A 23,194-nucleotide genomic window follows, 5' to 3' on the forward strand; every position below is an offset into this window, starting at 1 on the left:
TTAGTATTGGTAAACTGTGTGTATTCATGATGGCGATTATTTTCATTGTTTGCCATTAGATGACACCAGATTCATGAGTGAATCAGCAGTAAAGACTTTTATATTGAAAGAGACTGAAACGCTGTTGTAAACAAGGAACAAATGCACTGAGCAGTGCTGTCTTTGGAGTTTACACTTAACACTGAAACACTGAAAAATACACTTACACTGAAAAATAAACACTGTTAAAACTGCAGTAATTTTTAGTTTCAACAACAGCTTGACGCAGCTAACAAAGGCACTGAGCGGTGCTGTCATCAGAAATCAACCTTAACAGATAAAAGGATAGTACGACAAAGATATCGCTTTCCTTAGTGGACATTCAAACTAATGTTTTATTGTGAATATGAGATTGATCAGAAGAATGAATGCTGTATCAGATGCAGATAATCACACTCAGACCATCTCTCTCTCATAATACTCTACTACACATAATATAGTGAGCTTTTAATACAGTAATACAATAAGCTTTAAATAAAGATTCCCAGCGTTCCTTCATTACTAGTTCTAAAGTGATGTTTCAAATTACTAACAGAGGATTGGGCTCAGCTGTTAAACTGCCAAACTGAGATTTGAATCTGTGGCGGAAGGAAGTAGATGCATAAATGAGGTTTATTAAAGACACTCCATTGTTGTTTCTTATGTATTTATGTATATTTGACCCTATGAACCACCTGTAGTTCAAGCCAGGTCTGCAGGTTTTTCTTCCCTTACTTGTAATGTGCGTCCAAACCAATTATCACAAAGATATTTGTGCTTTGTCACTTGCAAATAGTTGAATTCGGACTTTTAATGGAAATGGGAGGGATTTTTGAATTCTGTAAATTACTGTATGGAATCTTGTACGTCAAATGTTTAGAAAAATCATGTAAATCTTTTTATGATTTAATTTGTCAAGAAAACAGGCTTTGCATACAGTGGTTTTTCCATGGTAAGGCGATGATGGCACTGAGTGAAATGAAAAAGTGGTGGCTGCCACAATACAAACTGATGTCGATCCGTTTTATAACACACATCTCAACACCCCTGCCATTAGCACCACTGCAGGACAGATCATCAAAGACGCAATCTGCTTAAACTCGCTCTCCTCCCCTTCCAAATCATAATTATCATCCACAAAGATGCTGAACGCTCGGTGACTTCAAAGGACAGGAAATGACATGACAGTTTGGACGCCTCTGGTCCTCTGCTCCGCTCGTGGGCTGAAATACTGGAGGACTGTGACAGGATGAAGTGTGTCAGAGAGCTCTTATATGATCAGCGGAAGAATAGAATTATTTAGTATCGCCTATTTCTGAGAGTAGCAAGGAGAAAAGGATAGCAGGAGATTATGCAAGCAAGCCTCTTGAGTTTTTAAAGGTGTTTGGGAACATTGAGTTCTGGGGGACGTCACAAAATAAGATCCTTCAAGTTTTTTGGTATGACATTGAACACCAGACAAAGAATGAATAGTTTCATTTAACACGTTAATTTCAGAGCAACTTAGAGCAATTTTGGATAACTAATACAGTATATTTCACAGTATACTGTAGCTTGTATTCCTGGAATTTGGATCTGGATCCTCAACAGTGCATCTGCCAAATATTGTTTTAATTTTTTGCAGAAGAACAAGAACAAAAAGAAAAGTATATTTTAATATGATTTTTATTGTATTTACTATTTATTTTAATTTGATTACTGACAGCTATTCAGGAATTTTTGTTTTCATGTTTTTTATTTTTTATTTTTTTGTCTATTCACAGTCATCCAAAATGTTTTTATTTTATTTTATTATTTTATTTTATTTTATTGTGTTTTTTTGTTGACTATTGACAGCTATTCAAAATAATCTGTTTGTGTTTTTAATTGTATTTATTTATTTTCTATTTTGACTTTTGAGTGCTATTCAGAAGTGTTCATGTTTTTTATTAATTAGTTTTTTCACTATTGATGTCTATCCTAAATATTTTATTTTATTTTTTATTTTTTGTTGTTGTTTGACTTTTAACAGCTATTTAAAAGCATTGTTTATGTTTTTTTTATTTTAATTTTTATTTTTTGACTGTTGACTGCTATTCAGAAGTATATTCATGTTTTTTATTATTAATTTGTTTTTGTTTTTTTTTTACTATTGACGTCTATCCTAAATATTTTATTTTATTTTATTTTTTATTTTTTGTTGTTGTTTGACTTTTAACAGCTATTTAAAAGCATCGTTTATGTTTTTTTCATTTTAACTTTTATTCTTTGATTATTGACTGCTATTCAGAATAATTCAGTGTGTTCATGTTTTTTATTATTAATTTGTTTTTTGTTTTTTTTACTATTGACGTCTATCCTAAATATTTTATTTCATTTGTTTATTTATTTGTTGTTGTTGTTGTGGCTGTTGACAGCTATTCAAAAGCATATTTATTTTATTTTATTCATTTTTTGTTGTTTGACTACTGAAAGGTATTCAAATGCATCTGTTTGTGTGTTTTATTTCATGTATTTATTTATTTATTTTGACTTTTGACAGCTATTCAGAAGTGTTTGATTATTTTAACTATTGACTGCTATTCAGAAGTGTTCATGTTTTTTTTATGATTATTTTTTTTGTTTTTTTTACTATAGACATCTATCCTAAATATTTTATTTATTTTTTGTTGTTTGATTATTGACAGGTATTCAAAAGCATCTGTCTATGTGTTTTTTTTTTTTTTTTTTTTTTTTATTTTTTTTTTTTAATTTGACTATTGACAGCTATTCAGAAGTGTGTCATGTTTTTTTTATTAATTTGTTTGGTTTTTTTTGTTGTTGTTGTTTTTTTACTATTGATGGCTATCCAACATATTGATTTTATTTTATTTTATTTTATTTTATTTTATGAGCATCTGTTTGTGTTTTTATTTATTTATTTATTTATTTATGTTTTTTTATATATATATATATATATTTTTTTTTTTTTGACTATTGACAGCTATTCAAAGGTATCATTCATGTTTTTTTCTCCTTTTATATTAGTATTATTTTTTATTTTATTTTTTTTTTACATTTAATTTTAATTTTATTGTATTATAGTACGTATTTAGCCATAAACATTTTCAGCATGTGCATATAAATGAAAATTAGCATATAATAATACAATTAAAAATACATATAAAATATTAATGGTTAAATATATATTTAAAGTTAATATAATAAAAACTTCCTCTACTTATTTAAAAATTGTAAATAAAAATATAAAATATACAAAATGTGTATAGAAAAACTGGAAAAGTTTGTATTTCTGTTTTCCACTTGCGTTAAACATTTTGAATCTCAGAGCAAAAAAAAAGTTTTGTTTTTGTTTTGTTTATATATATATATATACATATATATATACTTAATATATGTAAAGGCTGTGAAATAGCAAGATATACTGTTTAGCTCTATGTCGCTCAGCTCCCTCTAACATCTTATTCAGACTGGTTGGAGCTCTGAAAGTAATCGATGCTGGACTGGACATCCATCGGCGCTGAAACGTGTTCGGCAAACAGAGAAAATGAGAAACTAGTGTTTTCTTAGTGTAACTCTCACACTCCGAAAGCAGCCATTTCTCACACTTTCACACGTCCAGCGCCAAACCGCACATAGATCCTGACTCATCAGCCTCAAAGGGACGTGTGACATCTCTATTTGTCTGTCAGCGGTCCCCCGCTGTGGACGTGTGGGGCGCGCGAATGGAGGTTGTTTGTGGTCTGATCTCGCGGGGTTTGGTCGTTATGTCAGCGATGGTCCGTGGAGCTCTGAGAGAAACAGAGAGAGGGAACGTCTGACCCTGTGACAGCCAACGAATGCCCTCAGAGAGCGGCCGATGTGACCCGTCACAGTCAGACGCCCGTGTTTGTTTTTACAGCATGTGCACGCGCAGTGGCTTCTGAATTCAGTATTTTGAAATCAACATCAAAACGATTTTATTGTAGTTAAATATTTCTTAAATTTAATACAGTATCGTTCAAAGGTTTTGGGTCGGTAAGATTGTTTTTTAATGTTTTTGAAAATCTCTTCTGCTGGAATTTGATTAAATGGAAGTAAAAACTAATATTGTGAAATATTATTTTATTTAAAATAGCATTTAGTTTAAGTAATCAAGTGCTCAGCAGGGTTCCTATGGGTAATTTAAGTAAAACTATAAATAAACTTCAAGTGATATTAATATTAGTGCTGTCAAATTGAAATAAAATAAAAAAGGTTGCATTTACATAATATATGTGTATGTGCTGGGTATTTTTATATGTATATAAAAATATACACATATACATATATTTCAGAAAAATATATGAAATATTCTAAAATATATACATGTATGTGTCTGTATTTATACATACATATAAATATACACAGTACACACGCATATATTATGTAAACACAAACTTTTAGTTTGAATGCAATTAATCACAATTAATTGATTTGACAGCACTAATTAATATTTATATTTTTATCAATATTTTAAAATACATTTTTTTTTATTTATTTATTTTGCTCAGTAGGGTTCTTATGGATAACTAAAATAAAACCATGAAAATTCAGGTAATATTAATATTTATTTATTTATTTATCGGGGTTATTATAGTTAACAAGTAATATTTATATTCATATTTTTATCAATATTATAAAATGCGTGTTTTAGATTTATTTATTTATTTTGCATTACAGCATACTATACTACACATGTATTTATTTATTTAATTCAGGAGGGTTATTATGGTCAACTAAAATGAAACCATTAAAAATGCAAGTAATATTCATAATTATATTTTTATCAATATTTTAAATTACATGTTTTAGAAAGAGAGAGATTTTTTTTTTTTTCATCTATTTTTGCATTATAGGATACTATACTACACATGTTTATGTATTTATTTATTTATTTCAGCAGGGTTATTATGGTTAACTAAAATGAAACCATTAAAAAATGCAAGTAATATTCATAATTATATTTTCATAAATATTTTAAATGACATATTTTAGAGAGAGAGAGAGATTTTATTTATTTATTTATTTATTTATTTATTTATTTATTTATTTAGCATTATAGCATACAGAACTTCACTGAAACATTTTTTCATATTTTTTCTTTTACTTAGTTAATCTTATACTTAATTATATAAATTCCACTTACAATTGTTTTTTACACCAAAAACTTCTATATGCAAATGAGCTCTGATGTGATTGGCTACTGAATTGCTCAGTACTGAATAGTTAAATGTGACTATGTAAATATGGAGGTCATAAGTTAATGACCCCATAGTTGTGAATAATGTCAATACAGTGACAGTTTATAAATCACATGATTATTTAAGATTGATTTAAAGTTCACAGATATTAGAGATGTCTACATATCATCAAACTATTATGTATAAAAGAGCAAGAAAATATTTACATTTATCGTAAGTTACTTACAAATGATTAATGAGTGATTGATCTTAATGTGATATTGGTTTTGTACGTCGGTGTCAGAAGCAGTCGCGTGTCTCTTCAGGATCATAGTTGCGGGTTTCTTCAGTCTCTCTGTGAAGTGAACGTCCTCCTCCTGTCCTTCACTCTTCCTTTACCTCCACAGGAAGCGGTTGCGAGCCGGTATGAAGCTTGATAAATGAGCGCAGCGTTCGCTGTCTGCCATCTCGTCCTTGTAGCCGGGAGGTCGTGCTCAGTTCGTGACATTGATTACTCGCATAAAGTGCTTGAAAATGGGTCATAGTGAGTCCAGAGAGTCACAGACTGCTCAAGAAGAGACAGGAAAAGTCTCATCCTGTTATCTGATGAACTGATTTAGGTCTGAAATCTGATTGCAAAGTGCAATGCACACTGGCTTTTCTGTTAGATATTTCCTCAAGGTATTGAGCTACACTACCAGTCAGAAGTGTTTTTTTTTCCTTCTGTTTACCATAGCTGCATTTATTTGATTAAAAATACAGTTTAAAATTATGAAATATTTTTACAATTTAAAATAACTGTTTTCTATGTGAATATATTGTCAAATATAATTTATTCCTGTGATCAAAACTGAATTTTCAGCATCATATCAGCAGCAAATCAGCATATTAGAATAGTTTCTGAAGGATTATGTGACACTGAAGACTGAAGAGTAATGATGCTAAAATTCAACTTTTAATCACAAAAATAATTTATATTTTAGAATATATTACAATAGAAACCAGCTTTTTTAAATTGTGATAATATTTCACAATATTATTGCTTTTACTGCATTTTTAGCCAAATAAAAGCAGCCTTGGTGAACAGAAGAGTCTTCTTTCAATAATATTAAAAAAGAATCTTACGAAACCCAAACTTTTGACAGTTTAGTGTTGTTTTTATTTGTTTTTTGTTATTGTATTTATAATATAATAATATTTATGTATTTTTATATTATATTTATAATGTAAATATTTATATATTTTATATTATATTTTTAATTTAATACATTTTAAATATTATTTTGTTTGTTTTAGCTCACAAATCACTCTGATTGATTGTTAGTTGATTAGTTAATCTGTCTGATTTTTATTTTCTGTTATTATATTTATAATATAATAATATGTATTTATTTTTATATATTGTAATATTTATAATGTAAATATATATATTTTATATTTAATATATTTTTAAATATTATTTTAATTGTTTTACCTCACAAATCACTCTGAATGATTTTTAGTTGATGATTAATCTATCTGACTTTTTATGTTTATATTTGTGTATTTTTTATATATTATAATTTTTATAATGTAAATATTTATATTTTTATATTTAATATATTTTTTAATATTTAAAATTTTTAGCTTACAAATCACTCTGAATGATTGTTAGTTGATAATTAATCTGTCTGATTTTTATTTTCTGTTATTGTATCTATAATTTAATATTTATGTATTTTTATATATTTTATTTATAATGTAAATGTTTCTATATTTTAGTATATTTTTATATTTTAATTATTATTTTAATTTGTTTCAGCACACAAATCACTGAATGATTGTCAGTTGATTAGTTAATTTGTCTGATTTTAATTTTTAGTTATTATATTTATAAAGAAAATATTTATATATTTTAGTATATTTTTATATGTTATATATTTTAATTGTTTTAATTTGTTTTAGGCCACAAATCACTTTGAATGATTGTTAGTTGATGATCAATTAATAATATTTATGTAATTTTTATATTATAGTCATAATGTAAATATTTATATATTTTATTATGTTATATTTTTAATTTATTATGTATATTAATACATTATAATTTTTAATCACAATCAGTGATCGTTTTTGTCTTTGTAACAATCCACCTCTTAAACAGCTTTCATTTTGAGTTGACGTCACCTAGGTGGGTTATTGGTTAATGTAAACCAGTGTCCAGCATTTAGTCATTGTTTTTGGCTACTTTTGTAAATACTGTAGTCTTTTACAGTCTATGTAGAAGTAGACAGAAAAAATATGTCGGCATCGGGATATACAGAGATGCTTTGGAGGCTGAAGTTGACCTTCATACGGGTCAGAAATGACACATAATAGTGCTGCTTGTCTTACCAAACACTAACAAACAGCTGCAGGCGTCTTTTGGAGGTGTGAATGTGTGTGAGATCTGCTGTCAGGCACATTTTAATAAAGATAATTCAGTGGTTCAGCGATCAGCGCAATCAGCGAGGAACAGAGGCTTCACAAGCGCTTGCTGTTAAGTGCCGCTTACAATGGCGGAAGTCATTTGTGCAGCATTCAGATACAGAACAGATGCGTTTGATGCCTCAACAGAGCACAGGAAGCTCATTTATTTCCTAATGAACTTCAACACGACTCCGGCGCTTCATGTGCGATTCTGCCTTCCTGAGAGTCAAATCGGAGCGTTTTCCAGTCCTGGTGCGATGATAGGAAGGCAAAAACGCCATCAGTCACTCATCCTCATTCTGGCCTTAGATTATTTGCTTGCTTTTATTTGCTTTTTATCATTTGCAACACAAAATAAGATGTTAAGAAGCACAGGGACCACACTATGGTCATGAGGACAAAAATCTTCATTTTTGGGTGAACTATTCTTTTAAACTATGAGAGGGTTTTGATTTATTTTGTTTAGTTTATGTTGAAATATATGATATAAATAAATGATCATATTTGTTAAAAAATATCTTATTAATATTTGAACAATATTTTTGTTCAAATATTTATTTGTACAAATATTTAATAATTACATCAAATATTAAATGCAATAATAATAGTAATAAATCCAAATATTTGTAAAAGTATATTATGAATAACTGAACAAAGTTTTTAAATTAGATTATTTTATAATATGTACATATTAAGTTGATTAAATAATGAAATCTAATTAATATTTCAAATCTATAAATTGTATCTAATTACATATAATATACACATACATATTAATACTTTACAATATTAATAATTGAATAATGTTTTTATTTACTTCATATGTAATAAATATTAATATATTATAAATAAATAATAATATAAAATTTAATTTATATAATTATAAATTATATTTTATAAAATAAATTATAATGTTTTATATTATTTATTGTTATATATTATCATATAATTCTATTTATAATTATAAATTATCTATTGATTATATATAGTCATATAGCATAATATATAATACAATTTTGTAAATATATAGTATATAAAATATTGTTAATAATAATTTTTTGTATAATATATACAATTTGTTTTTGTGTGTGTAAATATATATAAATGTATAATAATATACAATTACAAATTACATACTATATAAAATATATAAATATCACGTATAAATTTCAATTATACACTATTTAAATAAAAAAAACTATATATTTTGTAATAAATTTTACTTTGGTTATATAATATATACAGTATATAATGTATAAATATTAACAAATTATACAATGTATAAATATTAACTATATTAACATACATTATGAATTAAAAATAATATTTACATAATATATTATATAATTATACAATTTCCTATTATATTTATAATTATAATTTGTTATGTGTTAAATTATAAGTTGTATTTTTGTTGTGTTTTTTTAAACTTAAAATGTATTAATAAATTATAATTTGGTAATATGACACACAATATATAATTAATACTTTTTTAAGTTCTAAGTTATGATTTATAATTAATATTTACATCATACAAAATTACATAAAATTTATTTTAGATTTATAATTATAATTAGTTATATGTTCAATTATAAATTGTCTTGTTATAATTATAAGTTTAGTTACAGTTTTAGTAATATTGTTGTGTTTTTGTTACACAGTATATAATTAGAAATGATATACTATATAAAATTAATGAATAAATATTATTCATTAATATAAATTAATATAATAAAATATAAATGATACATTTAGAAAAAAACAAGAAATTTAATAAGAAATTATAATTTGGTTAAATAATATATAACATATAATTAATATTTGTTAAATACTATATATATATATATATATATATATAAATACACAGGTTTAATTTTTTATTTTAACAAAGCACAATATTCTGTCTAGTGAGAAACCTATAACTTTAACACAAAGTGAAGATTAAAACTGAAATATGAAACCAAAAGAAAGAAGTTTCACTTTAATCACAAAGTGTCTAAATCAGGACCCGTGAGCTCGGGGTCGGTATCACGGAGGGGAATTATCTAAGTTCATCGTTCATCGCACTTTCATATCGCAGCCTATGGAAACTCTCATCATCCGCTTATGCTAATGATAAGCACTGATCTGGAAACAGAGTCTGCTCTTCCTCATTAGAATAAGCTTGAGTGTCAGGCGCTCTGGATCAGTCATTATCTCGCAGTGCTGTTCCTAACCTCCGTCATTTCCCTGGTTCCTATTTAGTTTGTTAAACGCTGGCCATAGATCCATCAAAGGGCCGTTAATGACTTTCTGAAGCTGACAGGTCCACGTAAGGCTTTAATCGTCTCCAGAGGCCAGAACTGCTGTAAATGACCGGCCGCAGATGCTCCATCTTCCTTTCGCACATCATTCGCTTTCTGCCACGGTCAGACGCACAACATTTTAATGAGCGATTCCTCAGGGATTCATAAGGGCTGGCAGATGCATCCTTCATCCTCGTGCAGGGGGCGGGGCATAGATGAAGGGGTGTGGTCTGTTGGGCTGGAGGAGGAGGAGTTACGCGACTGGGCTCCAGGATCATATTCTGATGGTTAGCAGATGACTGCCAGTGTTATTTTAGTATCACTGAAATACTATTATAGTTTTTATTAATATTTAGAATTTTTTTTTTATTAATATCTTTTTTTTTGTATTTTTTCTGTTTTAATTATAATTTTAATTAAAAGTTTTAGAATTTAGTTATTTGTAGGGCTTTTGAAATGTCTAGATATTTTTAGTATTATTTTGAATTATCTCTTACTTTTATATTCTCTGTTTAGATTTCAATTTTAGTTAAAGTTTGTCATTTAAAAAAAACAAACATTTTTTTAACAAATGTCTGTATAGGTTTTAATTATTAATTTGAATTAGTTCTTCATTTTATTTGTATTTTATTTATTTGTATTAATCTGTTTTTATTGTAATTTCAGTTAAAGCTGTAGTACTTTTTGTTGTTTTGTCATTTTTATTAGTTTTGGAGGGTTTTTTTTATGTCTGTATAGTTATTAATTTTAGTCAATGTTTTAGTAATTATATTGTGTTTTGTCATTTTTAGTTGTTTTTAAAGTTTTTATTCATATTTTAAATTATTTTTTATTTTTCTGTTTTTATTAATATCTAGAATTGGTTTTTATTTTTATTATATTTTTATTTTTTATAAAGTATAAATATATGTGGTTTGTTTTGTTTTTGTTAAGGTTATTAATATTTAGAATTACGTCTTTTTATGTTTTCATTTTAATGTTTAATTTTAGTTAAAATTTTGTAATTTTGTTGTGTTTTTGTCATTTTTTAGTTTTTATTATAATTACTTAATTCTTAATTTTTGATTGATTTTTGATCAGTTATTTTGTTGATTTGTCATTTTTATTATTTATTTTTTGTTTTTTTATTAATATCTAAAATTAGTTTTTTATATTTTATGTTTTGATTACTATTTTAGTTAAAGTTTTAGATATGTAGTTATGTTTTTGTCATTTTTATTAGTTGTAGGGCTTTATGAGATGTCTATATAGTTTTTATTATTATTTTGAATTTTGTCTTTATTTTATATTTTCTGTTTTCATTTTAATTTTAGTTAAAGTTCTTGTAATTTTGTTGTGTTTTTGTCTTTTTTATTTTCAGGTTTTTTAAACCAGTGTCAATAGTTTTTAATTATTCTTTTCAAATTGTTTTTAATTGTATTTTATTTGTTTTTGATTTTTTTGGTCTGTATAGTTTTTAACAAATTGTTTGAATTATTGTTTATTTTTTATATTTAGTTTTTTGTAATCATTTTAGTTAAACTTTAGTCATTTTATTGTGTTTTGTCATTTTTAGTTGTCTTTACAGTTTTTATTAATATTTTGAATTGTATTTATTTTTCTATTTACACTTTAATTTTAGTTTAGTTAATTTTGTTGTTTTTCCAGTTTTTGTTGTCTTTATAGATTTTTATTAATATTTTGATTTAGTATTAATTAGTATTAATACACTTTAATTTTAGCTTAGTTAATTTTGTTGTGTTGTTATCATATTTTTTCTTCTGTACTTTTTTTTTTACTTCAGTTTTACTTTTAGTACATAGTTTTATTTTATAAAATATTACAAATATTTTATATTTTATTCTATTTCAGTTCAAGTTTATTTAAAGTAACACAATTTATGGTTACATTTTTATTTAACTATATTAACCCTGAAACCTGACATTTTTTTGTGTGTGCAAAAAAACATATTTCTCCATTGAAAACTATTTAAATGTAGCCATGTATTCTTTTGTAGCTGTTAATTTATTTGCACACACTGTAAAAATAAAAATAAACATACAGTATAGCAGATATTTCATTTGTTTAGAGCGCTCTTGAATGTGTGAAATGTATTTATATTTCTCCCTGTATGATTCTCATCACAATGCACGTGAAATAGTAAGTGAATCAGTGTGCATCGTGTTATAACAAACGCTAGTATGCTGCATTGCGCACTTGTACGCACACTCACTATGTTATTCAACAAGCCAAATCAGGTTACAGTCTCAGAAATCATTTTTTATTTTGAATTAGATGAAGGTTGAGTAAAGAGCATTGCATTGTTAGATAGACATAGTGTGCTTTGTTGTTTACTGCATACTTCAGCAAATGTAGCAAGTCATCGGGGTATAGTATGCATTCAATAAATGTGCTCCGTACAGACAGTTTACTGCAGAAATATTAAAGTATAGTGTGCTATTTGACAGTCTGTCTGAGTGCTGTAGTTGTTCTTGATGTTGCTGTGTTGTGGTGCAGGACAGAGATGAGCGCGGGTCAGCAATCACACTGCGATCTGAGCAAGGCGGGACGTCCCGCTGCCGCATGTCCTGCTTTAAATTCAGCTTCTGAGCCTCAGTGTTGTGAGGCTTTTCTAGGGAGGTAAAACCGCAGTGAATGGATTTAGATGAAACACTTTCCAAAGATGACTTGCATTCGGTTTATACATTTATAAATAAAAGTATAAATGAATTCTAGATATTCTGGTCCTTCATTTGAGGACTTTTCTCATGCAAATATATGTGATTAATTTCAGTTCATTAAATGAATCTGTTTATTATGTTAAAGTTTATTTACATTTTTTATCAATTGATGGTTTAAATTGATATATTTATCACTTACATTCCATCCCAGCAGTGAACCCTCGCTGCAAATCACTATTAAAGATACACTGATAAAACGTACATGCATTATATATTTTAAATAAATAAATAAATAAATAAATAAAAGGACTATAGAAGTAGTCTATACGGCTTGAGCACTATATTCTTAGTCTTCTGAAGCCATACAATACATTTTGCTATGCTTTTTAATACTACTTTACATTAATGCAAATAAATTTTAAATTTGATTTTTATTATATATACATAGAGAGAGAGAGTGAGATAGATAGATAGATAGATAGATAGATAGATAGATAGATAGATAGATAGATAGATAGATAGATAGATAGATAGAAACTCATTTTTTCTGGTTTCACTTTATTTAGGTTTTAGTAATGTTGTTTTTTTTTATTTTCATTTTTTATTAATTTTAATTTATTTAGTTTTAATATTTTAGTAGGCAACTTCAACTTTAAATTTTAATGAGAAATGTTAATTTGGCATTTTCATACTTGTTATATTTAATTAATTTATTGATTTATTTTTCGGTTTTATTGCAAAAACATTATTTTTTATTTTGCTTTCATTTTTATTTGAGTTTTAGTAATTTTTGTATTTTTTTAAACCTGAGCTTATCTTATTTCAGTTTGCTGAGACAACATTTCTGATTTTCTTTTTTTTTTCTCCAAATTTCAGGTTTATTTTTTTATTCACTAGTTATTTCATTGTATTTGTTTTTTATTTCAGTTAACAGTTTTTTTTAAATTATTGATTCCAAAACAACCTTTTATGGAATTTATTAATATTTTGAATTAGCTTTTTATGTCATTTCGTTTTTTTTTTTTTTTTTTTTTTTTTGTTGTTGTTTTTTTTTTGTAATATTTATTTTTGTTATATTTATTTCAGTTTTAGTAATTGTAGTATTTCTTAAACTTATTTATTTCAGTTATTTGTCAAGACAACATTTATAATTTTCAGTGAAGTTTTTAAAAAATGTAAAAAAAAATATATTTTTTTTATTTTTTTTTATTTTATTTTTTTTTTCATTTTTAATGATTTTAGTACATTTTTAGTAATTAATATTATTTTATTTCAGTTTATTGCCAAGATAATATTAGTAATTTTCTTTTTTAAGTATCACTGTACATTTTTTATTTACAAGGTTTTTTGTTTTGTTTTGTTTTATTCAATTTAACAAAAATATTTTTTTAATTTATTTTTAAATTATTATTAATTAATGACACTATTAATTATTTATTAATTATTATTTAATATGATTTGTATTTATTTATTATTATTTATTATGACACTTTAACAGCGTTGTCAAATTAATCAACTATGAAATCTATTGAAAATCGTTTCAAATTTCAATGTTCATCTTAACTGTCAGTGTATTAAATCGATAATCTGAATAGAAATACTGACAATATGTATCGTCTTTTAAACCCCACATAACATGCAGGTGACTATATGGTGAAAGAATATTTATTTCAACCTTTAAACAACCTGCAAACGGCACAATGAAAGTCTCTGGAGTGACGTTCCCTCACGAGAGTTTCAGATTTTTGCACACCCCAAACACGTCTCGCAGCGTATGATTTCTTTTATTTTCCGCCAAGCTTCAGGATCCCAGTTGGTGGCTTTTAGATGCGCACAAAACGACTGTCAAGTAACCCGTTTCCTCCTCGCGAGCGCGCGTGAGGTGTTTGTAATGGCCTCGGGTTGCCGGCGCTCAGGTGCGCGGTGCGCTGATGTCGGAGGCCCGTCGGTTCGGGAGGAGGCGCAGCTGCGGGCTGAATGCTAACGAGCTGTTCAGGCTCTTTGACGGCGCTGTGACTCATCGCGCGGCCCCATTGAGAGCGACCGCGGCGCGCCGTAATGACAGATGAAAACAGCTATGTTTAGCATGCCAATAGAGCTCTTTGTGAGGTTTTGTGAATGGCGGAGACGTCGGAGTCGATGTCTCGGGTGATTCGGCTCACGAGGAGTGTGTGACTTTCACGTATCCAGCTCCAGATGAATGTCGCTGGGAAGAGCGACTCGCAGATGATGAAGATGAGCCTCACGGGCGCGTGTAGAATATTGTGCCGCAAAACAGACTGAATGTGAGCATGAGAGGGTTTGATTTGGGAGAATTTGCATGAAGACTATAAAAACCTTCACAGATTTACTGTGCTATTCACTGCGTTTGAAATAATGAAGAAATACGCTGCAAACAAATGTCTTTCTCAGTGTTTTTGTCTTGTTTTCTGTTACAAAAACCATCTAAAAATTCCTAAATCAAGATATATTTGCTTGAGATGGAAAACAGTTTAGATTTTATGTCTAAAAAATGTGAAAAAGCACTTTTTTTGTTACAATGTGGTATTTTTCCACTGGTTTTCTATGTAAGCATGCACTAGTTGGATGTGTATGCCCACTTCGCTCGCGTCTTTTGCAGTATCTTGCACATGAGCGCCGTGTTTTTGAGATGCTGTGTCAAACTAAAGGAGAAGTCCACTTCCAGAACAATTCACAAATAATTTACTCACCCCCTTGTCGTCCAAGATATTCAGGTCTTTCTGTCTTCAGTTGTAAAGAAATTATGGTTTTTGAGGAAAACATTTCAGCATTTTTCTCCGTATAATGGACTTCATTGGTGCCCCGATTTTGAGCTTCCAAAATGTAGTTTAAATGCGGCTTCAAAGGGCTCTAAACGATCCCAGCTGAGGAAGAAGGGTCTTATCCAGCAAAACGATCTGTTTTTTTTTTTTTTTTTTTTTTTTTTTTCAGAAAATAAAGACTAAGAAAGTGCCAGTAAGTCAAACGCTGTTTACAAACAAAAGAGTACAATGATGTTGGACAATTCTGAAGTTGTAGGAGAAGATAGCATGGAGTTTTTTGCCATACTCTACCTTTTTTAGACTACACAGACAATTAACTTAGACATGATTCGTAGTAGTGATGGGAAGTTTGGATCATTTTACCGACTCGGACCTTTGAGTCTCGTTCAGCAAAATGAACAAATCTTTTTTCGAGTCACTTCTTTGATTTTAGCAAAATATAATTAAAATGTTACGTAGTACTTCCCTAACACATGTACTGCTTACACAAACGTTGATCACACTACAAACAAGACAAAACTATAATGCTATAAGAAACAAAAAAGATTAATTCATTGTTTACCTGGGTCTTTAGTCTATGATTAGCTCACCTCACCTCTTATCTGACAAGTTTTCGGGTTTGAGTCGTTCGTTCATCACGTGACAGCCCCATAAGATGAACGAACCACTCGAAAAACCCAAAGACTCGGAACAGGTGAACTAATTCCAGGACAGAACCTAATAGGATGTTGCGCATGCGCGACTGAATGAATCACTCCCCGAAACGTCTCGTTCATCCCAAGTCACATTAAAGATTTGTTTAAAATGAATGAATTCTTCAAGAATGACCCATCACTAATTTGTAGCGTCGTGAGCATGCATCCCACAGCCTGTGCTACATGAGCTTTTGTGCTTAAAAAGTATACAATTTTTTATTTTTCGAAAAAAATGACCGATCGTTTCGCTAGATAAGACCCTTCTTCCTTGGGATCGTTTAGAGCCCTTTGAGGCTGCATTTTGGAAGTTCAAAATCGGGGCACCAATCAAGTCCATTATATGAAGAAAAATCCTGAAATGTTTTCCTCAAAAACCATAATTTCCTTACGACTGAAGACAGACATGAACATCTTGGATGACAAGGGGGGGAGCACATTATTTGTAAATTGTTGTTCTGGAAGTGGACTTCTCCTTTAAAATAATTTCAACTTTTACACACAGCACTGCTCATCAATGTCAGTTCCAAAACAGTAGACCAATCAAAAAACCTTGGAGGCGGGGCTAGACGCTTTCTGTGTGAACGGCCCGTTCTGTGTGAACTCTTCCTTCGCCATGTTGCCGTCAAATAAAACACTTGCCATGCCAACTTGCTACTGTAAACAAAAGCTTGCAGCAGTTGCCCCGCCTCCGGGGTCTTCTGATTGGTCCACTGTTTTGGAACTGACATTGATGAGTGGTGCTGCATGTAAAAGTTGAAATTCTTTTAACTTGCCACAACAGGAGATGCTTCAAACAACTCAGGACACGAGTGCAATGGTCATACGTGTCCGTCTAGAAAAACAATGGAAAAGTAGTGCGTTGGAAAAAACAAGTTCTATGTGATGGGCCCCTAAGTCTGTGATTTCATGCTTAAAAACAGAAAAAATATCCATCATTGGGTTTAGAAAAATAACCTTTCTAACATTTTCTTAGACTACTGACAATTGTTTTTCTTGTTTTAAGCAAAAACTTGCTATTAAAGTATTTTAAGTAATTTTGTTTTTAACGTAAATGTATCTTAATCACGAAAATATTTGAAATTTGTTTAAAACTTCTGTTCATAGCACTGAATTTTGTAAATAAGCATATAGTACTTAACATTTCTGGTAAAGTAGTAGTACCTGGTTAAAATGGGCTGTTTAGTGAATGGTTAGCAATACACAAGTTTTTTGTGCTGCCAAAAAATGTGCAGAAGTAGTGCAACTGTTAAGTGAATTTGCGTATAAATATCAAAATATTAAAAAATATATGAAGAAACAAATATTTTATGCCTGGCAAATCCGAGCAAATCCATTGATTAGTTCTTTGTGAAGAGCACCAGTTATCCAGTGTTGTTTTATTATTATTTATATCTATTATGCTATTTATTAATATTTTAAATTAGTTTTATTTGTGTATTTTCAGTTTGCATTGTAATTTTAGTTTAAGCTTTAGTAATTTTGTTGTGTTTTTGTCTTTTTTAAAATATTTAATTTAGCTTTAATTTGTTTTTATTTCAATTTTAGTAATTGGGTCCTTCTGCAGAAATGTCCAGTGTCCAAATGCCTTTTTTGTGCAATTATTTAAAGACCACATGTACCATTTTTTGTCAGTGGTGTTCCCTCTTTGGCAATATTAAGGTTTTTATGAAATATTATTTCTCTCTTTTTTTTTTTTTAAGCACATGTTGTCACAGTTACAGACAATAATGAAAATGCAAAAAACAAGGAGATTATGTTTTATTTATTTAACGTGATGGGGGAAAAACAATAAGTGACAATGAATCATTTTCATTGAAGTTTCTTTGTTTGTTTCAATTTTTCATCTCCTAGTTATGATTAATTTTGTTTCAGTTTTATTTCAAATTTAGAAAAAGTTTAAATATTTTATTTAGCTTTATTTTATTTCAGGTGAAGTTTAATTTAATTTAATTTTTTTAATTCAAACTTATTTTATTTCAGCTAGTTGGCAAGACAACATTTCTCATTTTCAAATGTTTTTAAGTTAGTATTTTTCATTTATGAGTTATATTTAGTTTTATTTCAGCTCTATTTCAATTAACAAAAATGATTTTTAATAATACACAATAGCAACACTTGTTGCACTGTATCATCCTTGTAAATATGACTTATAAAACCATCTTTAGCCCAATGTATACTTATCTTTTAACATATACACAAGGGTCAGCGTACATTGTGTGTGATGCAAATTTTGTCATCAGAATTGTGGACTCAACTGAAGTCCTTCTGTTACCATGCATACTTTATGCGAGCAGGTCACACATGCGCATTGACCTGGTTTTGCACTAATCAGTTGTTCCACAAGGTGGCGACACTGGCCCAGGCTGTTGTTTTACACTAGAAAACGAAACTAAAGAGACAGCAGAGATGGCAACAACAACAGACGCTCACATTGACAAGCATTTATGTGAGAGGGTTATGAGATAGCCCAGCTTTGGTCTAAAAGAGTACAGAGACATTTTTATTGTTCATAACTTCTGGGGAAAAATACAGCAGACACTTGACAGAAGTGAGGTTACTAGAGCGCATGTGTCGACCGCCTGTGTTCAAATGTGTTCAAACCACTCCATCAAATGGAGTATACTTGCTATGGCTATGCATTCGACTGTACGCAACACATACAAAAACAAAGCATACTTTGAGTTTTACTCTCATCATGGCAACTGTGTGTTTGTCTGTCTGTCCTGTAGGGGTCGCCCTCCAGGGCCGTCGTCTCTCTTCATCTGGGATCATGTTCTAGAGTCGACCTTGCACAGCAACCATGAAAGGCTTAGGGGCCAACCGTAGCCGCCATCTGTCCGACAACTGCGACCCCACAGCGGGCCCCCAGGAGCCCCTGTGTCCCTTGGCCCCGGACCCCCACGCCACCTTCCTCCTGAGCCCCACAGTCAACCATTACGCCACTCTGGATCCGCACCTCCATCACTTTCCTGTTTCCACTCCGACGACGCTGCAGTCGGACTGCCTGCTGCCCCTCAACAACCAGCTGACCAACAGCAGCACCTTCCCTCGCCTACACTACACCAACCAGCCGGAGCAGAGCGACTACGCACAGGTGCTGACGCCACACTGCATTTATTTGATTAAAAACACAGTAAAAACTGTAAAATTGGGAAATATTATTAGAATTTAAAATATCTGTTTTCTATGTGAATATCAGTTAAAATGTCATTTATTTTTGTGATGCGCTGCTGAATTTTCAGCATCATTACTCCAGTCTTCAGTGTCACATGATCATTTAGAAATTCTAACATGCTGATTTGCTGCTCAGGAAAAATTTCTGATTATCATCAATGTTGAAAACAGTTGTGTTGCCCAATATTTTTGTGGAAACCATGATATATTTCATTTCTCAGGATTCACACATGAATAGAAAACTCAAAAGAACAGTGTTTATTTGAAATAGAACATTATAAATGTCTTTACTGTCACTTTTGATCAATTTAAAGCATCCTTGCTGAATAAAACTATTAATTTATTCATTCATAAATTTGAAATCTGAGACTTTGTTTCATATCAAAAGTAACAAAGCACAAAGCTTATTACGATTAATTGGATTTGAGGCTGAAAAGATTATCAAACAGCGTATCTGTATATTTTTCTAGTAATTTTATGAGGTGTGTTGTGTCTCAGCAGGCATGTGTGGCTCAGACGGGCAGTCGCTCGGGCACCCTCACGTCCTCCATGTCCATGGGCATGAATTTGGGTCTGGGACTGGGCGCTCCCGCCATGATCAGCAGCGGCACGGCCACCATCTCATCCGCGGCCGCCGCCAAGATGAACCGGCTCCCGGCTAACCTGCTGGACCAGCTGGAGCGCCACCTACCGCTGCAACGGGACGGCTTCAGCACACTGCAGTTCCACCGGCGCAGCCGTGGCTCCAAGCAGCGCAGCGAGAGTCCCAGCCGCATCCGCAACCTGGTGCAATCTGTCCAGAAACTCTTCGCCAAGTCCCAATCCCTGGAAGTGTCGGCGGTCAAAGGGAGCATCACCGCGGGCCAAGCCGGCGACGCGGCGAAAGCCACCCGGCGAAGCAAAAGCAAAGACCGTGCCAAGACCGAAGGCACCAAACGCCGTCCGCGACCCAATCTCTCAGGCTTCTGGAGCTCGGATGACGGTTTGGAGGATGAGCCGCCGGCTCAACCCGCCGCGGGGCCGTTAGCGGTGGCATATCGAAACCCGCTTAGCATGATGACACTGGGTAGGGCCGTGTCGGACAGTCAGGCGGCGCCTAGACCGCACCCGCAGGGCTACAACACCATCGCGGCACATTCGCTCAAATCCTCCAAGAGCAGCGGCGACCTCAAGCCCACGGTCAGCCTGCCGCCCTCCACGGGCCAGACGGGGGAACACGCGCTGGTGAAGAGGGGCTCGTGGTCCACGCTGACCCTCAGTCAGGCCCGACAGGTGCTTCAGAAGGGCTCGGCCACTGTCAACCGCACCCTGCTAAAGTCCAAGTCCTGCCACGGCCAGGAGATGACCTGCAACTTCCTACAGGTAACACAGAGATATGTAAGCAAGACAGTCAATCTAACTTAAAAATAATAATTTGGTTAAAAGTGTTTTTATTAAATATTATTAATATTTGAACAGTATTTTTGTATAATGTTTAAGTAATAATAACAACAATAACAATAATAATAAAAGCCATTTTAATTATAGTAATAAATCCAAATATTTGTAAAAATATATTATTAATTTCTAAACAATATCTTTTGTTGTTTTCAATGGCATTTCTAATAAATTCAAATATTAGTAAAATATATTATTAATATCTAAACAATATAAACAAAATTGCATTTCAACGACAGTATTTATCAATATTTTATTTTTTCGACGAATATTAATCATATATAATTTTACAAATATTTCTATAATAATGATTTTTTAAACATATAAAAAATATAAAACCAGCATTATTATCAAAAGAATTATTATAGTATTATTATTACATATATTTTAATATTGTACATATTATATATTGCACACAGACTTATGTATATTTATATAATATGTTTATATAATAATAAATATACTACTACTACTTCTGCTTATAATAATAATAATAATAATAAAAGTCCTTTTAACTGTAGTAATAAATTCAAATATTTGTAAAAATATATATTATTAATATCTAAACAATATTTGTGTTGTTTTCAATGGAATTTTAACAACAGTATTTATCAATATTTGATTTTTTTCAAATAATAATCATATAATTTTACAAATATTTGGAAAAAAAATAATAATAATATTTTTTAAACTTAAACAGTATGTAACAATATTTGATTTTCCCCAAAATATGAATCATATATAATTTTACAAATATTTGTATAATAATAATAATAATAATAATAATAATAACTTTGAACATAAACAGTATTTAACAATATTTAATCCCCCCCCCCACCAAAATATTCATATACAAATATTTGTATGACAGTAATAATAATAGCATTTAAAAAAACAAATAAATAAAACCAACATTATTATCAATTATTATAACAGATTATATTATAATATTATACATACATATATATATATATATATATATATATATAAATAAAACACACACACAGGCTAAATAATACATTTTTTTCAAATATTTGTATAATAATAAAACATAAAAACAATATAAATTATATTTGCAAAAAGAAGATAAATTAATATTTAATTTATATTTAAATTAATTCATAAATAATATGTGAGCAATAATCAAAACTTACGAATGGCATTTCAACAGTAGAATTTTAAAATGACTTTTTCAAAAATATATAAAACCGCCACTAACACAATCACACATCACATATATTTTAAAGTACATTTCAGAAGTTTTAATTGTCATCATTTGACCCAGATGCGTTGTGATTAGTGTTCGTGTATTATGTCTTTTGTCAGGTGCCTGCGGGTGACTGGAGCGGGACGCTGGGTAAGGCAGGAGGCGGTGCGGGTGAGATCCCATGCAGACGGATGCGCAGCGGCAGTTACGTTAAAGCCATGGGAGACATGGAGGACAGTGACGACTCAGATAGTCCTCCTTCACCCAAACCCTCGCCCAAAACTGCCGCCAGACGCCAGAGTTACCTGAAGGCCACGCAACATTCGCTCAGCGAACAGCAGCCGCTGCTACCGCCACGCAAGTGAGTCCAACACACTATACCTGCTATAACATACGCAATCAACACAGATTTTACCACAGCATACACACCAGCCTTACTTTACTGTCATTGACATACTTTGATGTTATTATTACTTTTTTAATATTTTTAATTAGTTTTTAATTCTGTATTATCTGTTATTTTAAACATTTAGTAATTTTGCTGTGGGTTTTTTATTGTTATTACTATTATTTTTAAACATGTTTATTAATTTTTGTAACATGTCAGTTAATGTTTATTTGATATCATGTAACTAAATATTTTTAAGGTTTTATTTTTAGTAAAATACAATCATTGTTTTTTAGTATCCCTGAGATATATTATAATTATATTATATAGCTATTATAGTTCTTATTAATGTTTTAAATTAGTGTTTATTTTTGTTTTCATTTTAATTTTAGTAAAATATTAATTTAGTTGTACTTTTATACATATAATCACTGTTACTTTCAAATTTCAATTAATGTATTATTTTTCTGTTTTCATTTTCATTTTAGATTGTAGAATTTTTAAATGTTTGTTTATATAGTATTTATTCATTTTTATTTCAGTTATTTTAGTTTATAGTACAGCAAGGTAAACTAAATGAAAATTAGAAATGTTGCCTTGGCAACTATCTGAAATAAAATTATGTTTTATTTGATGTTTATTTTACTTCAGGCAACAGAAAGGTTTTTTTAATGGTTTTAGTTTTAGTTTCAGTTAACTATAATAACCCTGACTATAATAAAATAATAAAATAAACATTATGAACTTCCACAAAGCTCCACATACGTGATGACATTAAATGCATTAGATTCTCCTATGTGATTATTATTAGTTATTTTAATAAAAATCCTAACCTGAACATCTTAGCATTGATGGCATCATGGACATATTCACTGTGACCAGCAGATGGCAGCATGTTAACAGGTTGATTAAAGCTTTA

General features: G+C 30.1%; 1 protein-coding gene across 3 annotated transcripts in view; it reads left to right on the forward strand.

Annotated features, from left to right (window-relative positions):
- The window catches only part of dlgap4a (discs, large (Drosophila) homolog-associated protein 4a), a 190,207-nt gene that overhangs the window by 129,308 nt on the left and 37,705 nt on the right, over positions 1-23,194 (forward strand). For 2 of the 3 annotated variants that reach the window (XM_051095940.1, XM_051095939.1), the window contains 3 exons: positions 18,799-19,163; positions 19,742-20,605; positions 22,007-22,248. In XM_051095940.1, the coding sequence (XP_050951897.1) occupies positions 18,870-19,163; positions 19,742-20,605; positions 22,007-22,248 (1,400 nt within the window). In that variant the 5' untranslated portion in view covers positions 18,799-18,869. The remainder of the gene's footprint in view (positions 1-18,798; positions 19,164-19,741; positions 20,606-22,006; positions 22,249-23,194) is intronic. The other variant, XM_051095941.1, reaches the window with a different exon arrangement.

Source organism: Labeo rohita, chromosome 23, assembly GCF_022985175.1.
Source record: "Labeo rohita strain BAU-BD-2019 chromosome 23, IGBB_LRoh.1.0, whole genome shotgun sequence".
Lineage (NCBI taxonomy): Eukaryota > Metazoa > Chordata > Actinopteri > Cypriniformes > Cyprinidae > Labeo > Labeo rohita.